At 37.4% G+C, this 19872-nt stretch overlaps 3 protein-coding genes across 4 annotated transcripts; 2 read left to right on the top strand and 1 right to left on the bottom strand.

Moving 5' to 3' along the window:
* Positions 1–1177: 1177 nt before the first annotated feature.
* LOC137963659 (RPM1-interacting protein 4-like) lies at positions 1178–5977 on the top strand. 2 transcript variants are annotated; one of them, XM_068810818.1, is made up of 4 exons: positions 1178–1462; positions 4355–4798; positions 4900–5097; positions 5440–5977. In XM_068810818.1, exons 1-4 carry the CDS (start codon positions 1457–1459, stop codon positions 5470–5472), a joined length of 681 nt encoding a protein of 226 aa, XP_068666919.1. In that variant the 5' UTR covers positions 1178–1456; the 3' UTR covers positions 5473–5977. The 2 variants fall into 2 exon arrangements, with proteins under 2 accessions (XP_068666919.1, XP_068666918.1); XM_068810817.1 differs by having other exon boundaries at positions 4229–4798.
* Positions 5978–6959: 982 nt separating this feature from the next.
* LOC137962262 (violaxanthin de-epoxidase, chloroplastic-like) lies at positions 6960–11414 on the bottom strand. Its single transcript, XM_068809027.1, has 6 exons — positions 11333–11414; positions 10175–10494; positions 9323–9495; positions 8649–8745; positions 8153–8544; positions 6960–7717 (listed from the first exon to the last, which is right to left on the bottom strand). Exons 2-6 carry the CDS (start codon positions 10463–10465, stop codon positions 7216–7218), a joined length of 1455 nt encoding a protein of 484 aa, XP_068665128.1. The 5' UTR covers positions 10466–10494; positions 11333–11414; the 3' UTR covers positions 6960–7215.
* A 796-nt stretch (positions 11415–12210) lies between these two features.
* On the top strand, positions 12211–19758 carry LOC137963491 (pentatricopeptide repeat-containing protein At4g19440, chloroplastic-like). The gene is made up of 4 exons (XM_068810606.1): positions 12211–14934; positions 17801–18039; positions 18703–18774; positions 19071–19758. The coding sequence occupies exon 1, from the start codon at positions 12211–12213 to the stop codon at positions 14794–14796; it is 2586 nt and encodes an 861-aa protein (XP_068666707.1). The 3' UTR covers positions 14797–14934; positions 17801–18039; positions 18703–18774; positions 19071–19758.
* Positions 19759–19872: the final 114 nt, after the last annotated feature.

Genomic DNA, 19872 nt, shown 5'->3' with positions numbered 1-19872 from the left:
CTCTGATTAAAAATAAATAAATGCACAATCTTGATTGCTTATTCGTTTTTTCTTTCTGTAGTTCGTGCTTTCGGTGGCTTGTGCTTCTCATTAATGTAGGCCTTGGAAATTTGCTTTTGATGAGCCACCTCTCTAAATTCTCTCAAAAGAAAATGTTTCTGACAGTTTACAGGCTAGATTACAGCGACATTGTCCTGGGTACAGTTCTGAAGACATCAAGAAAAATATTAATCTTTGTCCATTTGTCTTAGCCTTGTCTGGTTTAAATTATAATTCTGTTTAGCTGCTTGGTTATCAGGATATCTACTTTATTCAGAAGACACAGCTTATTCTCGTTTATCCCGAATACAAAACGAGCTCATTTCTGTTAGGTACCTTGCTGTTTATTTGGGGAGTCCAAAAGCAAGTTGGAGCTTCTACCCTCATGTCGGCAGAGGAGACCACAATGAAAGAGACTTAAAGGTTTCCTTATTTTCTTTTTCCATTCAAATATGAAATCTGGCTATTTGTTACCTTGCGAGATTTAATGCAGACAGGACTGTCAATTGGCTGAACTGAAGCATTACTGTCACCTTTAAGTGTCCTGAAAAGCTCTGATCTTTAACTAAAATTTTGTTTCTAAATAATTTTTAGACTTTGTCAGGAGGTGAATTTTATTCCAATTTACTGGCTTAAATTGAATTGGAACTGGGCCAGTTTCAGAGATCGACTTGAAAAGTTAAAACACTGCATCTCCTGAAGATTGAGATGACAAAGCAGTGGCAGTATTCAATTTATAGCATGTAGAGGGAACCCAATTTCTTGAAAAAAAGAAAAATATAAATTTTACAGCTTACAGAGTGAATGAGCAGGGTACCAGAAAAAAATTCTGCAGACTCTCCAAAACGGCGGAATTGGTCCCACTATTATTAAACTAGCGAACCCAACTTGCTGAATTAAGAATCAGCTATCTGATCAGCTACCCACCACCTTAGTCGCCATTATTCCCAACTACCAGGTACTACAGTCCAATAATATTACAACGGTAGAGTTTACGTGTAGTCGTACACTCGTTCTGCAACTTGGGGCTCTCGAGACGGGACCCGACCAAATCAGCTGTTGTATTGAAATGGTGAAGAATAAATCAAACGTAGAACATAGAGCTATAGAAGTTCAAGTCAGCTGCTGCGGAGACGCGGACCTGCGTGAAGCGTACACTGTACATATAACTTACAGTGTGGGGAGTTGCTTCGAATAGTCAAACGTTACCGGTGGCACCGGTCAATGTGAAATGAGTTGTTTTGTGCTGTTTAATGTCAATCAGACTTGAATCTTCAAAACGGGCTTTGCAGAAAGTATTCAGAATTTCCTGAATCTATTTTTTTGTTGTTTATTCGTCTTTGCCTGCGGAGGGGGGAAAAGAAGAGAGGAAGGAGGCTAAATAAGGAGTTTTTGGAGCTGGGTCTGGTGGATCTCAATGGCTGTGAGTCCCTTTTTTTTTTTTTTTTTGAAAAAATTTATGGTTTCATTTCTTTGTAGGAAGTGCTGAGTTTTTTTTTTATAGCAGGAAACTTCACTTTCTCTTGTAGTTTATTTATTAGTTAGTGGATTTCGTGGGTAAGAGGTTTGAACACTTCGGCTGCATCTTTTTTTGTTTGATTTACTTGGTTCAAACAATGAGCTTGGGAGTTTTGCTAGTACATGTTTTCGAAATTTTCAAACATATGATACGTAGGAAATTGTGGTTTGGGTCTTTTATTTGCAATTTGAGCTTTGATGTGAGCAAAGAAACGCTTTTGCTGGCAACTTGTATGACGTTCGCTTGTTTTGTCAAGTACTGATATTCAAGTTCAATTCCTTCCACTGAGAATCATATGCTCAGTATTGGAGTTTTGGCGCTTGATTTAGTGGCAGCTGTTGTTTATTTTACTGTGGAAGGTGTCTTTGTTATTGAATTTAATATTTGCAGGAAACTCGTCCGTTTTGCTTATTGCTTATTTCTTCTACGTTTGATTTTTCATGATTCTTTTGAAGTACAAGAGATTTGTTTGGATTGGGTTTCGGATGTTTGAACAACTTTTACAAACCAGAAAGCTGTCTTTTCTTCTTTTAGTAAGACTTACCTTATGTTTGAATTGCTTCTGTAGTTTGATGTCTGCTCAGAGTTTGTGTTGTGTCTTTGTTTACTCTTTTTGTGCAGTTTAATATCAGCCAGAAATTTTGGGCTGTTTGGGGTTTCAAATTTCGATTTTTAATGGAAAAGTACAGTTGGGTTGATGTTATTTGCTGTATGTGGTGCAATAGTAATGTCAATAGAAATTAGACGAGGAGAATAGGTGTTTCCAGGATTTGATCTGAATTTGTTCTTTAGTTCAAGGGTTAACCTTTCTTGATATTTTACTTTTCCTTTGGGAAATGTATCTGGGAGTTCAATATATGCATAGAGGAGATATACTTCACAGTTGTCCTATTTCTTGTGTTTCTTGATTTTTTTATGTAGACTGGCTTAATTTTTTTACGGTGATTGTGTTTTAGAATTAATATTTCAAAATATAAGTTCTGGGGAGCTGCATTTTAAAAAAAAAAAAAAAATAGCTTTAGGGACCGAGGTTTTTTCTAGCTTTTTCTTTCTGGCAGATAAAAAGGTTAGGTAATTTGAAAACTTGGATTTTATTGGTTCAGCACAGTTGGTTCTTTTTTTCTGTCATTATTTTCTTTTTCATTTGTTTCTGTTTGTAAGGATGTTTAATATTTCAATTTTTAGAAGTCATATTTTGAAGATCATCTTTTCTTTTAGCTGGGAGGTGCCACTGGAACAGTGGTCTCATGACTCTCATCACAGTTTTGGTCTTTGTGTTTTCTTAAGCATATCGTGAAGAAAATCATTTGTGCTATAGAAATTTGAACATAAACTTTTAGGCATTAGTTATTGTTTTTCATTAGGGTTTGGGATATATGATTTGCATTTTTCTTTGGCTATTATTTCTATGTTGGATCCTTTGTTGTGTCTTCATAGTAGATAGGAGCTTCTGGTGTTAGAATTTCGGCTTCTAGTGGTGTATGCTGAACTTCTGTCTTCAGATATTAGTGGGCTTGGCCATTTTTTCTCTCCTGTAGCTCAGTTTTTTTAATTATTCTGTAATCTTCCTCGAGTATTATTATTGGAGGGAATGTTCTTTGACAGAGCTTATTGGAAAAACTTAGAAGCAGACATAAATTTGGAGAATGTGGTTCGAATTATTCAGGTTTTGTAATTGTTGCCTGTGTTGATAAATTGTGAATGACTTGTATGAATTGCTTTCCAGTTCAAATCTCACAATTTTATCTGTTAACCTTTAACATGTAAAGAATTGTAATTATTTTCTTTACTCACATCCACTTCTGAATAGAGGACTATTTTCTGTTTGGTGCTAAAAGTTTGAATCTTCTTTTGGTCTTCTATATGGTTTGCTCATTTCTGTTTTCATTTATTCCTTTTTCTTGGTCTTTCTTGTGGATGTTCCTTCTTGAACCATGAGGCTTTTCATCTATGTCGTTGCTTGCTTTGTTATTATGATAAAAAATAAGTAAAAATTGAGAGTTTCAGAGAGAAAATGAGGGAGAGAGGAAAGAGAGAAGAGAGCCTGCTCTGGAATCCACTTCTTATTATTCACTTTAGTGTTAGACAGTTACAAAAACTACCCCTATTTAGTTACATGTTACATAAACCCTTATATCTCCTAATAGACTAACCAAAATTACATGAAATTTGTACTAAGAAATTTAAAACTGCTGAACATTATAATATCATCCCCAGAATTACAGCTATGGTAAAACGACCAAAATGTTCTGCTGATTTTCTAACATTATATATCAAGGGAACCTCTGTCTGCGGAGTCCTCTGGGAAACTGCATTATTGGTCTAATTCATTTATTTTTTTTACTTTCTTAAAAGGAAAAGAAAGAGAGGAAAAAGTAACAATTAGTAGTGAGAAAATATCAGGTAACTTGGTTCACAATATGGAGGCATTAATGAATAAGGGCAGTGCTCTTTCTAGCTTCCTTTTGCCACTTAAACGCATGCTTCTTTGAATGTAATTTCAGATTGCAAGTTCAGTATTGCGTATCTGTTTGTTCAACTTCCTGAGATGCTTCAATTGGATTAATAACAGAATTCATGTTTATTCTACTTCTGCAATAATCAGATGTATGTCCAATTTACTAATCTGTAATTGGATAAATAACAAAATTCATGATTATTCATCAACAGCGACGGCCTCATGTACCTCAATTCGGTAATTGGGAAAGTGATGAAAATGTCCCTTACACTGCCTACTTTGATAAAGCACGAAAAGATAAAAGCGGTGGGAAGTTAATCAATCCAAATGATCCTCAGGAGAACCCGGATGCATTTTCTGAAGACATGCCTCATGGTCGTGCACCTCCTGTCAGAAGTGCACCCAACATAGACTCCCCCCTCCAAGCTTCATTGGCAGCAGCAAGACCCATGCACGAGGGTCACTCAAGCAGAGAAGAAGGTGAGTTCAAGAAGTTCACTGCTTCTCCAGGTCCTCCTGATGGTGGCGTACGCAAAGTTTTTACCGACCCACCTCATAGCCGTGGAGTAAATTCAAGTGATTCTCACAGAAGGGGCAGAAGAATCAGTGGTGGGTCTGATCGAAGCATAGAACAATCACCCTTGCACCCACATTATCAAGCTAAGACTCCTAGTAGAGGTGGAGTGTCTTCTCCTTCAAGGGACAAAAGAGGACCACATGAAGGTAGCCATGGGTTAGGTCCCTCTACTCCAGGAAGATCCAGACTGCGATCTGTTGAAACTGTAAAGCCTTTCTCATCTATTTTCTGCTTCCTAGCATAAAATATCAAATTTACTAAAGTCTTCTCTGGAATAACAGTATGATGTGAGTTTTAATGTGGCAGACTGAGAAAGATGCAGCTGTACCAAAATTTGGCGACTGGAATGAGATGGATCCTGCATCAGCTGATGGGTATACTCACATATTTAACAAAGTGAGAGAGGAGAAGCAGACAGGAGCAGCAAAGTTTCCTGCAGTGCCAACAGATTCTTCTTACTCAAATAGCAGAAACCATGACAATCCTGACAATCCAGAACCAACGGTTGGTTCTCCAATGCTTACTTTGGTTTTGACCTTCTTGTGACTGCTGAAATTTGAAGTTCTAAAAGATCACTGCTTCAGCCTTACTAGCACTTCCCTCGGTAGAAATATGGCTTTCTTATTTCATTGAGTAAGTTCATTGCCTTGTGCCCTACTGCTGCCAGAACAATCTGTCGTGGTAGGCTTTCACATTTTTTGTTTTGGATGGTTTTGATATTTGGCCTTGTCATCTTGTATATTTTATTCTTTTGTTATTCAATTCACTGCTTCCTGAGCACGGCTATGATCTCAAAATTTACTCAACTTTAGTTTCTAATTTATCTTTTTTTTTTTTTTTTTTCAGTGGTATTGCTGCTTTTGGGGGAGCAGAAAATGATGGTTGAATGTAAGGGAGCTCTTGAGATACAAGCCTGTATATAGATATGGAGGCTGTTTTCATATAAAGAAGCTCTTCAAAGTGCATTCTTTTTTTTCGTGTTTGTGTGCCTTCTTATATCACCAATGCCAAGAGGCTTGGTGGGATAAATGTTTGCATACCTTTACCTAACATTTTTCTGATATTCTTTATTGTCCTCTATCATATTCAGGAACAAGAAAACCAAAATAATTACAGGGTCAGATACACTGATATTGTCTTAAGGGAGTAGTGGTAAGTGCTTGGGGGTTGCAACAGTGATAAGAAACTGAAGGAAGTCATTTCAAATGGATTACGCTTGTTTGACAAATCTATAGTAGTTCATTGGTTAGAAAGGCTTTGTTAATGCAAACAAGTAGGAAGATCACAAAAAAAAAATAAAAAATAAAAAATGAAAGATGAATGTTACAACTGATTAGTGGTCGACCACCTGAGATGAAGATGATAGATATTTTGTTTCATAGAAAAGAACCTCATTTTAGTGTTAATATATGTTAGGAATTAAACGTCTTAATTCCAAATTAACAGGAGTAATAATAATAATCGTGGGAGAAAGGAAAAACAAACACAAGATTTATACAAATTCGCCTTAAGGTGAGATTACGTTTTGTCTCCCATCGTTGTAGTAATCCACTATGAATATGAAATAATTTATAAGAGAAATTGCATATACTTATAAGTGTTTTTCTCTAACCTCTCTTAGGCTGTAACTCAAGATGCTTTTCAGATGATGAATAATACTTTGGGTGATAAAACCCTAACAATGGCGTTCTCCCAAATATAAAGAGAAAATTAGGGCAATCGGATTACAAATATTAAATCCCCAAACGACCTTTAATGTAACAATAGTCAATATATCATGGTTTCATTTCCTACGACAATTTTACTGCAAAGGTCGATCTGCGTACCAACTCAACGTAGGACATTGATTAGACTCCACAACTTAACAATATAATGAAATAAAATATCGTTGATTGTTGCGTTTGAAATAAAATAACCTCTTCTTTATTTACCCATTTCCTCGTGGGTAATAGGTAAATAAATATAATTTATTATATAAAATAAAATACTTATAAAATAAAATGATATCACAGAAATCATTAGATGTGCTAATCTGGAGAAACTTTAACTAATCATTAGAAGAGTTATTGAGCCTTTAACGACGTTAATCAAAACTTAACAGAGAACAGAACCACAGAAATCATTAGATGTGCTAATCTGGAGAAACGGTTTGCTCGAGATCAAGGATGTCTTAAAGAAAATATGTCACCGATTCAACCGAAACCAACGACAAATTGGCAATCATTTGGGGTTTGAGAATATAGGATCCTGCACAGATATAGAAGCAGTTTACCAAACAGAAGAGGCCTATTGAGTCTTTATTATAATTACTTTTTGAAACTAGTTGCGTAATGGCATTCCAAGGTGTCGTTTTGCAATTTATCGAAAGGTCTGTGCAATAACTCTTCTCTAATTCGTAGCAACTGTGCGAAATAATTAAAACATTTACATGAACTTTGGTACTGTACTGCACTAGCACAACCAGAATATGCATTTCAAGAATAAAGGAATCAAAAGAGTAATAATTTAAGAATCACTATCCATGAGAGAAAGAGAGAGAGAGGGAGAGGAATCCTTAGTGGGTACAAACCAACAGCCTCTGTTCTAAAGGCTCCCATGAAGGGAAGGGAGAGCACCACTGTGCTATCTGAGCTTCCTCAGTGGCAAAGTCTGTCCAAATAATTTTTCGACCTCTGCGGCCTCCATTTTGAGTCCCTCCAGAACCTCCTTCTCTTCTTTGCTCAAGTCTCTCACAAAGTTCTGTTCATCTTTCATAAGTTCCTTAAACCCTTCAGCCAACTTCTGAAACAAACTCACTTCAGTCTTCCCCACTTTCTCAACTTCTGCTTCAATTTCTTCAACCTCCCTTACAATGGTCTTTTCACCTTCTTCCACTGTCTTTTCTAGCCTCTCTACAAGAGGTGGTTCTGGTCCACATGTATTATCAGTCTTGATAAATTCGCTGAAGTCACGACCAATGCTCTTTGCGGCTTTTTCTAGCTCTGGGACTATATTCTCTGGTAGCACTGCACTTCTGGTATACACAACTGCACCACCATATCCATCCCATGCATCATTCCTTCCTCTATAATAAACAAATATGTAATCATCTGACTTGCTCTCTATCTTCGATGAGAGAATGTACCTGCAGATAAGGATCATGTGAGCTTGACTCTTAGGCTTAGTGCAGACAAATCTAATAACAATGCAATGGTTTTCCTTCTACGCTTGAGAAATGTTAATAAGGAAGATACCTGACTTCAATAATTATTTGTCTTTCGCCTGGATTTAGGACGCATGCACTTCACATACTGTTCCTTGAACTGTTCTAGCAGTCTAATTTTTGGATTGAGAAACAGAGCATATTTTCCAATTCTCAATCCACAAGTTAGATTCACAAGGTGACTGAATTAGCCACAATGCAAGCAGAATGAAACAGATGGTTCCCCTTAGATGAGCATCTGCTGGTCATCTTTCTACTAAACCATGTCTATGACACATGGCCCAGGTGATGCACATCGAATCTTTCTTAAAAGAAAACAAGCAACTTGAGACAAGAAACAGGGATGAGAGAGAAGACCAGTCATCTTGGTAGTGAAGGTACTCGTTGTCATGATTGTAGAGAATTCCTGGCTGAGATGAATCTTGAACAAATTTCTGCACAGCTGAACGAGTGAAAAATCCACCATCAGGAGTTCGTATCCGCCATGATAAGTTCCCCACTAGTTTGTTGGATTCCTCATGGAACTCATGCACTTGACAGTCAAAAGTATCAAAGGTAGGATTTAGTCCACTTGTTATGTACCATTTCCCATTGAAGTCTGCCATGTTGAAACTTTTAACCAGTGCAGAAGCATCTGGTACTGGAAACTCCCCAACATCAGACTTTCGAGGGACACATTTCTTTCTTGAGACAGCACATTCATTGAATTCATCTGCAACACTGTTCTCAAAGAGATCCCCACATTTAATCTGCAATGTAAGAAGACTAGAAAAATGGAGCAATCACAATAAGTCTCCGCGACCATAACCGGGCAGGTCTTAAAAATGAATAGAGAAGGCTTGCTTCAACCAACCTGGCATTCGATTTCATCAGGTCGATTGTTACATGTCTGCAGACAAGCAATGTTAGCGGCACAAGATGGGTTTGCAATGCACTTGGCAAGTTCCACCCTGGAAAAAAAAAATCCATGTTGTAATAGACTGGAAAAAAAATTATTGTAATTTATTAAATTAGAGGAATTTTTAAGCTGCAGTCAAATACATGGAAACTCCACAGTGATGAGTGGACTGGAATAAGATGAACATATTTTTTTCGATTGTTAAACTCCATACCCAAGTGAGATTTGAACCCAAGACCTCATACTAGAAATTTCCCCGTCTGACCATTAACCAAGCTCCAATCCACAAAGATATCAAAAATGACCACTCAGTGTTCATAAACTACCTTCTGAAGCAATCATTTCCAAAGCAATCAGGAAAAGGCAGCACATAGGACAGGACAACAAGGTACAACCAGAAATTATACAAGACAGAAGACAAGTAAAAAGCATTTATGAATGTTCAAAGTTTCCAAATGACAAATATGAGTGCTCAAGAAGGTTCAACAAGAAATATACAATTGAGATCCAAACTTAAACATATCATCCTTTTGAAGTTGAATCAACAAGATCAACCACGAGATACCATGTGTGAAGTAGGCAACAATAATCAAATAGGCACATTAATAGAATTAATTGAACTAAGTTACCTGCATTCCTTCAATAGGCAGGTACATGTCTTGAGGGCATCAACTGCATCAGCTGAAGGGACAGTCCAAATTGCACAAGCTAGTAAGCCAGATAAAGCAATGATCTGTACTTGCTTCCAGTGCTTCAGAACATTTACTAGCACTTTCTCTGAAAAGGGTAGGTTATTCACCTCCTGGTAATGTTCCAAAATAAAATTGCTTTAGATAAAAAAAGATGGTTGAAGTTAGGTAACAGATTATGCTGTAAAAAATTTTGTAGTGAATTTGTTTACTTTTTTTTTTCACTGCTTTTGATCCAGACAAATATTAATAAATGACACCAACAGAAATGCACGAAGGTAAAAACAAAACTTTAGACATTTTATGACTTCGCCTTTTTGTGTGTGTGTGTTTGTTCACCTCTTTTTTTTTTCTTCTTTTTACCTCCTGTGAAAGTTCCAAAATAGTCTCACTTTAGATCAACAAAAATGATTGAAGTAGGTAACAAATCATGCTGCAAAAAAATAATTCAAGGCTTTTCATCCAGATAATAAAAAATAAAAGAAACCAGCAAATACCCCTAAAAGGTAACAAAACAGAACTTTTGACATGTTACGTGTTCACTTTTTTTTTTTTTTTTTGTGTGTGCCTGTTCACCTCTTAAATTTTCAAAATTTCCTTACATTTTCATTTCAGGAAAGAAGGGAAGAAAAAATGACAGCAAAAAGAGGTGGCTGAGAGAGATGAAAAGAAAATAAAACTCCACATTATGCACAAATTAAAAATCATATACATCTTGAGTTATTCTTCATTTGGTATCTTACGTCTCAATGAGACTGAAGTAGCAAGAAATAAACAAGCATAAGAAGATACCTCAGAATCACAAAAGCCTGCATCGAATGCACTGAGCAACATACTCTTTCCTCTCCTGCAAGACAGGAAGCTTGATGCTCCAGTACTCCAGAGGCCACATTTTCTTTTCAAATTTGAGTTCAAAGAGATCACCGCAGTTTTGCGATTTGACCATAACCTCCACTTATCTGAACTCATATTATGTCTAAAGATGCTCTGTAGCACCGGCTGCTTACTTGTTGGCGGGAAGTCAAAGGAAGCACAGGTGCTTTTGCCATGAGAGAAATAATTAGGTTGGGGAGAAGATGCCATCTTACAACAGACTGAATTCCAAATGAAATCTGAACGTCAGAAAGAAAAAAACTCATTCTAAGTTAATCTCCAAAATAAAAACATTGTACAAGTAGAACACCAGCCAGGATTGTAATTAAATTTCCACGAGTTTTTTGGCTATAAGGGGACTGCAACTGGCGTAGCATTCATGCTTCTGAATAGACAGGAAAAACAAGGACTGAGAGTTTGCTTTAACACTTAACATTTTTTGTCTTGGTTCATCAAAGCAAAGAAGAAAAAGAACCATACATATGACCTGAGACACAAATGAATGTAGATTCTTCAACCAAGAAATCCAATATATAACTTCTTCTATGAATGGAACAAACGGGCTAAAATGAGAAAATGTCTGTTCCACCAACATAAAGGATTATCTGCATTGGCTCCACAGGGTTTCCTTTTAAGATACAATCTTTAAATCTGACCTGCTTCCAATTGATTTAGAATCCTCCACTAAATGAGCCTAGGAACTCGCTGCCTCATCATTCGAAAATCTAGCATGAAAGCATAGTTAAAGACTCTTTCTTCTTTAAATGCTACTCAAAAATACAAGTCAAGCCTATAGATATTGCAAAATTTCAGATTTAGTAGCTGAAGAAATTAAAATGAGACTTCGATAATAGGGTGGCGAATCTGCAGAGAGAAGACCCCAATCAGAGAAATGCTCGCAAATGCGTAAATTACAGCATATGCTTGGAGTCAGAAACGAACAACGAGTAAGTAAGAAAAAAAATTTAGATCATTAAACTGAAACAAGTAAAATGCGACGATGAAACTCTCAATAATAGAAGAGAAAGAGGCAAGAGACATAAAGAGAAACTATATTGCCCGTGATCAGATAAGAACCTGACGGAAAAAGCGGGAAATGAAGTAGCTTGACGAGCTTCGGATAATCCTTCTCATAGCGAGAGAGCAGCAGACAAGAGAGAAAAATAGAAAAAACGCGACGCAAGTCAGATAAGGAATTGTGTGGAAGCAACGACGTGAACGTAGTGTGAATATTGCTAATTGCGTTACTGGAGGGAGGAGACTCGCGATAGGATGCGTACATCCATACCCGGCGCGTTTTTGGAGAACATAGCTGACGATTTCTAACATGCGCACGCTTTGTTTTTTGTTTCATTAAAAACAATTTGAGGGTAAATAAATAATTAAAAACTAGCCCCTTTTTACAATATTAAAATAACATGTATTAATTTATTTTGATCGAATAGATTTATTATATATATATATTGATATATAAAATAAAAATTAATACATGTTATAATTGTTTAATGAAATTACTTAGATAATTCGTAGTAATTTACCATTGCTTTGTAATTTAAATAAATAAAATAGTTTCTAATTCATAATCATATAAAATATTATATTATATAATTTTAAAATTAAAATTTTTATTTTCTTAATAAACTCAATTACGTCAAATCGGCCATTTGACAGTCATGATCTGTGCTTGTTACCCGACTCGTATCTCAAATACTGGGCCCACGTATATAGTAGGGCCCGTTTTCTCAACTGTTTCATGCTAACCCTAGAAAACGTAGTTTGGTTTGGACTCCCGACTTTCCCTCCTTACTCCATCCGGCTCCTGCCATCAGGGTCCGTCGAAAGATCGCTCCCGTCACTCAGCGTGGCCTCATTCGTAGCCATGAGACCCTTTCTCTCTCGTTATCTTCCTCCTGATCTAAACAAGAAGAACAGATGATTGAGAAAATAGAAATTGCATGGAGTTCAGAAGAATCGCTCCCGTTAATCCGAATCTCGTTTTCTCCCGTTCGCTAACCTTCACCCTGTCACTATCTCGTGCCGGCTGCCAACCGCCGACTCAGCCGCACTTGCACCTGCCTGAACAGCCGCCGCAGGAACTGGTGGATACCCTAAGGGTCATTCTTTCCAACCCGAGTTCGCTCGACACTTCAAAGTTCGAACAGACCCTTGTAAGGCTCACCCCGGATGCATTTGATGGCTTCCTGATCTCGTCTCGATACGTGCTCCATCCGAAAACCACCCTGAGCTTTTTCTCCTTCGCATCTGACCGCTTCAGTTTTCGATTCACAGTTCGATCCTACTCGATCCTCATCCACGTTCTCCTTTCGTCGGGTTTAGCTGCTCCTGCTCGATTACTGTTAATCCGTCTCATTGATAACAAAATTCCCGCTTCTTTTAAAGATTCAAATAATGCCCACCACATTGAGATTGCAGAATCTCTGGCTGACAATTTTATGGGTCATGGCGTTGGATCCTCGAAAGCCTTTGATTTGTTGATTCATGTCTTGTCCACCCAGTTTAGTTCGACTGGAGGATTGCAATATGCCTTTGATGTGTTCCGGTGTTTTGCTGATCGAGGTTTGTACCCCTCGTTAAAAACATGTAATTTGTTATTGCATTTATTCGTGAGTTCTAATGAGTTGGAGAAATGTAGTTATTTTTTTGAGATAATGCGTCGGGGGGTTAAACCTGACCTGTTTTCTTTTAGTACGGTGATGAATGCCTTGTGTAAAGGAGGGAAGACTGAAAATGCGGTTGGGTTGTTTCTGGAGATGGAAGAGTTAGGAATTAGGCCAAACGTTATTGTATATAATACATTAATTCATGGGTTCTGCAAGAGTGGCAATATAGATGAGGCGTTTAGACTCAAGGAAAAAATGGTCAGGAGGGGCATAAGCCCCAGTCAGATTACATATGGTGCTCTTATCAATGGTTTTGTGAAGTTAGAGAGATTTTCTGATGCTAATAGCATATTGAAAGAGATGTCAATGAAGGGGATGTCGCCAAATGTGGTTGTTTATAACACCTTAATTGATGGATATTGTAAGGCTGGAAATTTTATGGCAGCTTCGAAAGTAAGGAATGAGATGGTTTCTAAGGGAATTGAACCAAATTCAGTCACATATAATTCAATTCTGAAGGGTTTATGCCTGATGGGTCAAATGGAAGAAGCAAGGTGTCTTTTAGAGCAAATGGTTTCAAGTAATATTTGGGTCAATCCTGGTGCGTTTAGTTCTGTTATTCATTGGCTTTGTACAAAATCTGAGCTAGATTGTGCCCTGCTACTGTTCAAAGACATGATGCTGAGGAATATAAAACCTAACGATGCAGTTTTGACTATGTTGCTTAGTGGGTTGTGCAAGTCAAATAAATATGATGAAGCAATGGAAATTTGGACAAAAATGTCAGATAAAGGGTTTAAGCTTAATACTGCCACTTGCAATGCTTTAATACATGGTTTGTGCTTGTCTGAGCATTTGGAAGAGGCGGTTAAGGTTCTTGCAATGATGTTAGAAAATGGGATTTCACCTGATACAATCACATACAATACACTTATATCTAGGTATTGCAGGTTAGGGAAGGTAGAAGAAGGGTTCAAGTTAGTGGAGGATATGAGAAAACGTGGGCAAACTCCAGATATGGTGACATATGGAGCATTAGTTCATGGGTTATGTAATTTGGGTAAGATGGAAGAAGCTGTTTCATTGTGGCATGAAAGCAAGAAAGAGGGCCTGGTTGCTGATATTTATGTGTTTTCTTCTGTTATTGCTGGGTTTTGCAAGGTCAAGAAGCTTAAAGAGGCTAAGAATTTGTTTGAGGAGTTAAGTGACCTGAAGATAGAGCCAAATGTTGTGGTCTACAATACTCTTATTGATGGGTTCTGTAAAGATGGGAATATGATCGAGGCTCTTGGGCTCTTTGATGGTATGCAAAGGAAGGGAATTTTGCCCACTGTTAGGACATATAGTTCTCTTATACATGGGATGTGTATAATTGGTCAGATTGAGGAAGCCAAGAGACTTCTGGACAAGATGAAATTAAAAGGCTTGTTGCCTAATGTGGTCTGTTACACCACATTAATAGGTGGATTTTGTAAGTTGGGCCAAATGGATGAAGCCATCAGTATCTTGGATGAGATGAGTGAAAATGGTGTGCGTCCGAATAAGATTACTTACACTGTTTTGATTGATGGTTATTGTAAACTGGGTAACTTGAACGAAGCATCTAAACTTCTATGCAAAATGGTGGAGAATGGAAATGTACCTGATGTTGTTACTTACAATACATTAGCTCATGGGTTTTGCAAGAAAGGACAAATGGAGGAAGCTTTTAAGTTATGTGATCAGATGACTCAAAGAGGGCTACTGTTGGATGAAGTTACATACACTTCTTTGCTTCATGGGCTTACTAGTGCTGGACACTTTAAGGAAGCTCGTTGGATATCTGAAAAGCATACCCTTCTGAATGTTAAGGAACATTCATCTGCTGGTGATTCTCCCAAATTTGAAGAACAACCTGCAGAAGTAATTGCTGACAGATAATAACAAAACTTCAAACTGATGAAAGTGCTACAGATATTGCTCAAACTTGCAACCTCAGTTTTGTCCATGCTTAGAAATGTGGGAGATAATTTGGTTGCTCCTCTCTGGGCTTTGAGTGGAAATGTAAATAGTTGACAGGTATATGACTCCTTACTTTATTCCAAGCCGCATTTCTTTGACATTACTCCTCTTAGTCCCTTTAGTTTTATTATGGTAAAGGGGGCAATTTGTTTCACATAGACTGTTTAACTCACTTTATGTAATCATCTGTTACACTTGTGTCCTGCTGCTGCTGCCACTTTACTGCTGGGATCATGTGTTTGATATTATAATTTTTCTGCATCCAGTTTCAAGGTGCATACATTTGAAGTGTCATGTACACTCTACTTGATTTAAGTTTTATATTCTTCAATTCCTCAAGGTCTGTCTTGAAAACCTGAAATAAAGAGCGTATTGTTTTGTTTCGTATGACCATTTTAATGTTTAGTTTCAATGCCTGTTAACTTCTGGGGGGTTATTAGTTTATGTCTAGCACATTTTTTACTTTTGTCGTCCTATTTGAGTCTGCTTTTTTTTTTTATAATTTTATTCTAGCAATCAGAAGGATCAATTTAAAATTTGTTGGTCACCCTATGCTTATATAATTGTTTGCAAATAATAAAGGCATGAAGATGTTGTCTTACACTCACACTGCACTGAGTGCTTGCTGTCACATAAAAAATGAACTGTTGCTATAATCTGATGGGAAATGGAAGTTATGAGAGTTGTGAAATTAGCTCAACCTTTTTCAGCCATAAGTACTGAGCCCCCATCGGGATCCTCCAGTTCTATAATATTAGTTTGGAGCGATTTCTATTTAACTGCATTATCAATATCGACTTTAAAAAATCACTGTTTGTACTCTGTCACAAATCAAAAGCAAAAAACCATTTTCATTAAATTTTATGTTAATGGTAATCAACACCAACTGGACTGAAGAACATGGTGAGAGGAATTGAAAATGGATAAGTTGATAAGAAAAGGAAGAAAGAGGAGTTGACTTGTAGGGAATAATTGGCTGGGCTTCTCTATGGATATTTGGACTGGTTACCTGTGGTGAAAATGTCTGATTGGAGTTTAGATGCCGCTTAAGCAATAGGATCAAGATGGTTTGTTTGCAAAAAAACAAAATAAAATTGTTTATTAATTTATTTACTATTATTATTTTTGAGAAAGAGTGAATTTATTCAAGGCAAACCAGGAAAAAACAACAACAGTAAGAAAGAAACACTCTTGCAACGAGCAATTGGAGCCTCGCTCCTTGCTTGGCAAGGGAATCTGTTAAAGCATTAGCTGCCTGGGGAACATGAAAAGACAATAAAAAATAGAACAAATGTCCACGATTTCAATACCCTTTTGTCTTTGCAGTATCGGTGAGGAAAGTGTCCCATATCTTTCTCCATTGCCCTTTTGCTTGGAGGGTGTGGATACATTTGCTCAACCTCATCGGCCTTCAACTTTGCCTCCCAATTGATCTCGCCTCCACTTGCCAACTGCTCCTTGAGATCCCCCTCCCCCATTCGGGGAAAATTCTACTGTCAACTTGTATTGGCCACATCCCTTGGAGTCTTTGGAGGGAAAGAAACAATTGTTGTTTCAACTTCAATTTTGCAAGTGTTGATGAGGTTGCCAATGACATTATTGGCCAAGTCTCCACTTGGATCCACTCTAGGAAGGAGTTCATGCAACTTGGTGGGATTCCTCTTTGCAGCAATTGGCATGCCTTTGGTCAGACGTTTGCCCCTTCCCACGGTCCTATTGTGCATGACTGGAGACCTCCGCTTCCTTGCATCCTCAAGCTCAACTTTGACGGCAATGCGCTCTTGGCAAATGTGGTCCAGTTGGCTTTGGCAGAGCTTTTGTGAATCGCAAATTCTACTTTTGCTAAGCTCATGGTCCTCTTCTAGGGCCTCACTCTCTTTCGTGATCACATGCTTGATCCCCTCGTCATTGAAGGTGACTATTCTAAAGCAGTGATCTCTTGGTGTTCCTCCCCCTTTTCTGAGCCTCCTTGGCGCCATTGGACAACATTTCATGATGTCAAGGACAATTTTTCTTTGTTTGCTTTTTTTTTACTCATTTATCGAGATTATCTAACTGTTTAGCTGATTATCTTGCTAAACAAGGTGTTTCCCTCCAATCTCTTGTTTTAAAGGTAACTCACTTTTGATTGGTTGTTTGCTCTCCTTGCATAATAAAGCTCATCACCTTCAAAAAACAAAAAACAAAGTCTACAACTTCATGGAAAAATTTCCTATGGCGCCAAGAGGGTTGGGGAGAGTGGAGCACCAATAACGACCTTTGGAGTCGCTGTCAACCATAAGTCGACCATTGAAGTCATCTGAAAACACAATAAGCCGATGAAGAAAAGCATAAAGGTCGGCTTTTAGGTGGGATCTGAGATGCCTAAGGGCCTAGAGTATGAAGCAAGAACAACTCCCTCATTATTCTTGATTGCGCCCCCAAAACCGCTTTACCTGGATTGCCAAGGCGTTCGCATCAAAGTTAAACTTCAAAGTACCAGTTACAGGCGAAATCCAATCCATAGTGGAAGGGGGCTTAAGCGAGGTAGACATTTAAGTAATGATGCGCCAATTATTATTGGTATTGTTGTTGTTGTTGCTTTTGTTGCGGTTGTTATCATTATTATCATTATTGTTATGTATTTGATTATTAGTTCTAAGAGGATGCATAGTTGCTCAGGAGTGCAGTAACAAAAGTAGTGGAAATGAGGATGAGATACTTTGAGCAATAAACTCCTTTGGTTTGTTTTGACATTATATTTACTACTGTAGTTTTGTAGGTTGCTAATCAGACTGTCTATTTTTGTATGAAACAATTTTGTTGAGGCAATTTTGTTAGGTTCATTTTGAGCAGAGGAAACTGAACTCTGGTAATTTTTTTTTTTTCTTCAACAACTTAACAAAGGTGCGTTTGACTAATGAGAGGCATGTTAACATTGCAGATAGGTCAGTGGATGTGCACCATTGGATGAAGGAAGCCTCTATCCCTGATATATGGTTGATGCTGTTAAGGACTTAAAAACATTTGTGACTGCTGTCAATTCCTTGGGATATTATGAAAGGGGTTTGATTGCTATATTTGTCAAGTTCAACCATATTCATATTATGGAGAGAAAGAAGGGAACTCAGACTGAATGCCTAGGACATTTGCTTTTTAAGCATATAAAACTTCATTATTGTTGTAAGTGTGTGTCACATCACTTTCAGCATCTTTGTCTTCTTTTCAGATATTCATGTCACCAGCACGACAATCCTCTGAGGTTTAGGAGACTGATTACATGATGTTATAACTTTTCAGTGCAGTCATCATCAGTCGGAACTGCTTGTTTCCATTCTTTTTGAAATGTAGAACTGCTTGTGTTCATTCATATATTGCTGTGTCCTTTGTTTCTGTTCTTGCTTTAGTGTTATTTGTAAAAAGGTAATCTTTCTGCTATTGCCTACTCTTTATTAAAGCATGATATTGTTATGAGGATTCATGTTTATGCCTGAATACTTGGGTGGTTAAATAATAGATTTAGGTGTCCTGGCCGATAATGTTACTCATCTGGGAATGACACATCAAATATAGCTTATTATTCTTTATTAAAGCATGATATTGTTATGAGAATTCATGTTTATGCCAGAATAGTTGGGTGGTTAAATTAGAGATTTGGCTGTCCTGGCCCATAATGTTACTCATCTGGGAATGACACATCAAATATAGCTTATTAGGGTCTGGTGGCAAGAACAGCATCTTACCATTATTACCTCAAAATTTCAATTTTAAATTTTGAGATTCAAATGCATCAATTTTAAAAAAAAAAGATAGATACACTAAGCAATTTGTTTCTCTATTTTGCAGATTTTAGGTTTGTCTTTTGGATTCTCAAAGGGATTGTCATATTTGAATATGGGAGAACAGCATTTCGTTGTGGTATGTCTTTTCTCAGTGGCTGATTGGCAATTTCTGTTTAAGTCTACAACTTTCTTGAAAGAATAAAAATATCCTTTCTTTAGATTCTATTATTAGCTTCTACTGACAAAACATAGAACTTATGACTGTCATACAATTGCATAAACCTTACCCCTTCTATGCGAGAAGATTGAATGTACTGATTGAATGAGCCAGGCCTTCTGTGTCTGATTACTCAACTGCTGCAGCATTGTTTTTGAACTTAAATAGTTTGTTTCTTTCTTCTTGGCCACTGAGTGGAGTTTCTCTTTTTTCAGGGCAGATTTAAGTTCCTATCTGGTTGGTCGGAATGCTCTTCAGGTGGAAGTGCACTACTTCTGGAAAGCATTGCCAGAAACTCAAAATTTTGTGGAACACCTGACTTCACGATTATGGGCCCTATTGCTCAGGACCTTGCTGGTGTTTGTGCCTCTGTTCACAATCTGAAACCAGACTGCCAATTTGCAGATCTGATTGAAGTATGCCTTGACCAATTTGCTCGCTGTGCATCATATGAGAGGAATCAATGTAAGGAAACCAGAGATCACATAACTCAAAATTTTGGTTTTATTTTTTGAATAATTTTCTGAAGGAAAAAAAGAATTCCTTTGGCGAAGTGTGGAGGCCTGCCATTATTGGTGGCACTGTTAATATACGGAAGAACCTGTTTGGGTTGAAGGTGATTTTGCAATTTCCTTGAATTGGTTGAAATGGGATCTATGAATAAACAGTGTACGCTGGGTCTGAACCGGAAGTGATTATGAAAAAAGAAGGCGCCTCAGCATGATTTCATTGGACTTCGGATTCAATGCTTGATTTTTTTTTTTTTTTTTTTTGTTACTCTCTTTTGTTGCTTTTCTAGCAATGTAAATAACGTTTTTTAATTTAATTGCAATAAAATCTTTTGATATGCCATGCAAGATCTCAGTACTGTTGAACAGTTGTCAAAGAGGAGGAAGAAGCACAGTCAGTTTCAGGGTACAGTTCACTTTACTTTCTACAGCACATTCACTTTTCTTGCTGGGAAATTATCGATGGCAAAGTGTTGACTGTACTGGGGAGAGAAAAGTCTAGATCAAC

This window comes from Aristolochia californica, unplaced genomic scaffold, assembly GCF_029961685.1.
Source record: "Aristolochia californica isolate CCGP_79_NKW_82.1479 unplaced genomic scaffold, dmAriCali1.0.hap1 SCAF_4, whole genome shotgun sequence".
Taxonomy (NCBI): domain Eukaryota; kingdom Viridiplantae; phylum Streptophyta; class Magnoliopsida; order Piperales; family Aristolochiaceae; genus Aristolochia; species Aristolochia californica.
This window is presented reverse-complemented; position numbering and strand designations above follow the sequence as displayed.

Excerpts from the sequence above, each read along its gene's own strand:
- LOC137963659 (XM_068810817.1), top strand. Across the intron at positions 4,799-4,899 it reads GACTGCGATCTGTTGAAACT|ACTGAGAAAGATGCAGCTGT; the intron begins GTAAAGCCTTTC and ends TTAATGTGGCAG. Across the intron at positions 5,098-5,439 it reads CTGACAATCCAGAACCAACG|TGGTATTGCTGCTTTTGGGG; the intron begins GTTGGTTCTCCA and ends TTTTTTTTTCAG.
- LOC137962262 (XM_068809027.1), bottom strand. The coding sequence starts at position 10,465 with ATGGCATCTTCTCCCCAACCTAATTATTTCTCTCATGGCAAAAGCACC. Across the intron at positions 8,746-9,322 it reads TGCCTATTGAAGGAATGCAG|GGTGGAACTTGCCAAGTGCA; the intron begins GTAACTTAGTTC and ends TTTTTTTTCCAG. Across the intron at positions 8,545-8,648 it reads CTGATGAAATCGAATGCCAG|ATTAAATGTGGGGATCTCTT; the intron begins GTTGGTTGAAGC and ends CTTACATTGCAG.
- LOC137963491 (XM_068810606.1), top strand. The coding sequence starts at position 12,211 with ATGGAGTTCAGAAGAATCGCTCCCGTTAATCCGAATCTCGTTTTCTCC.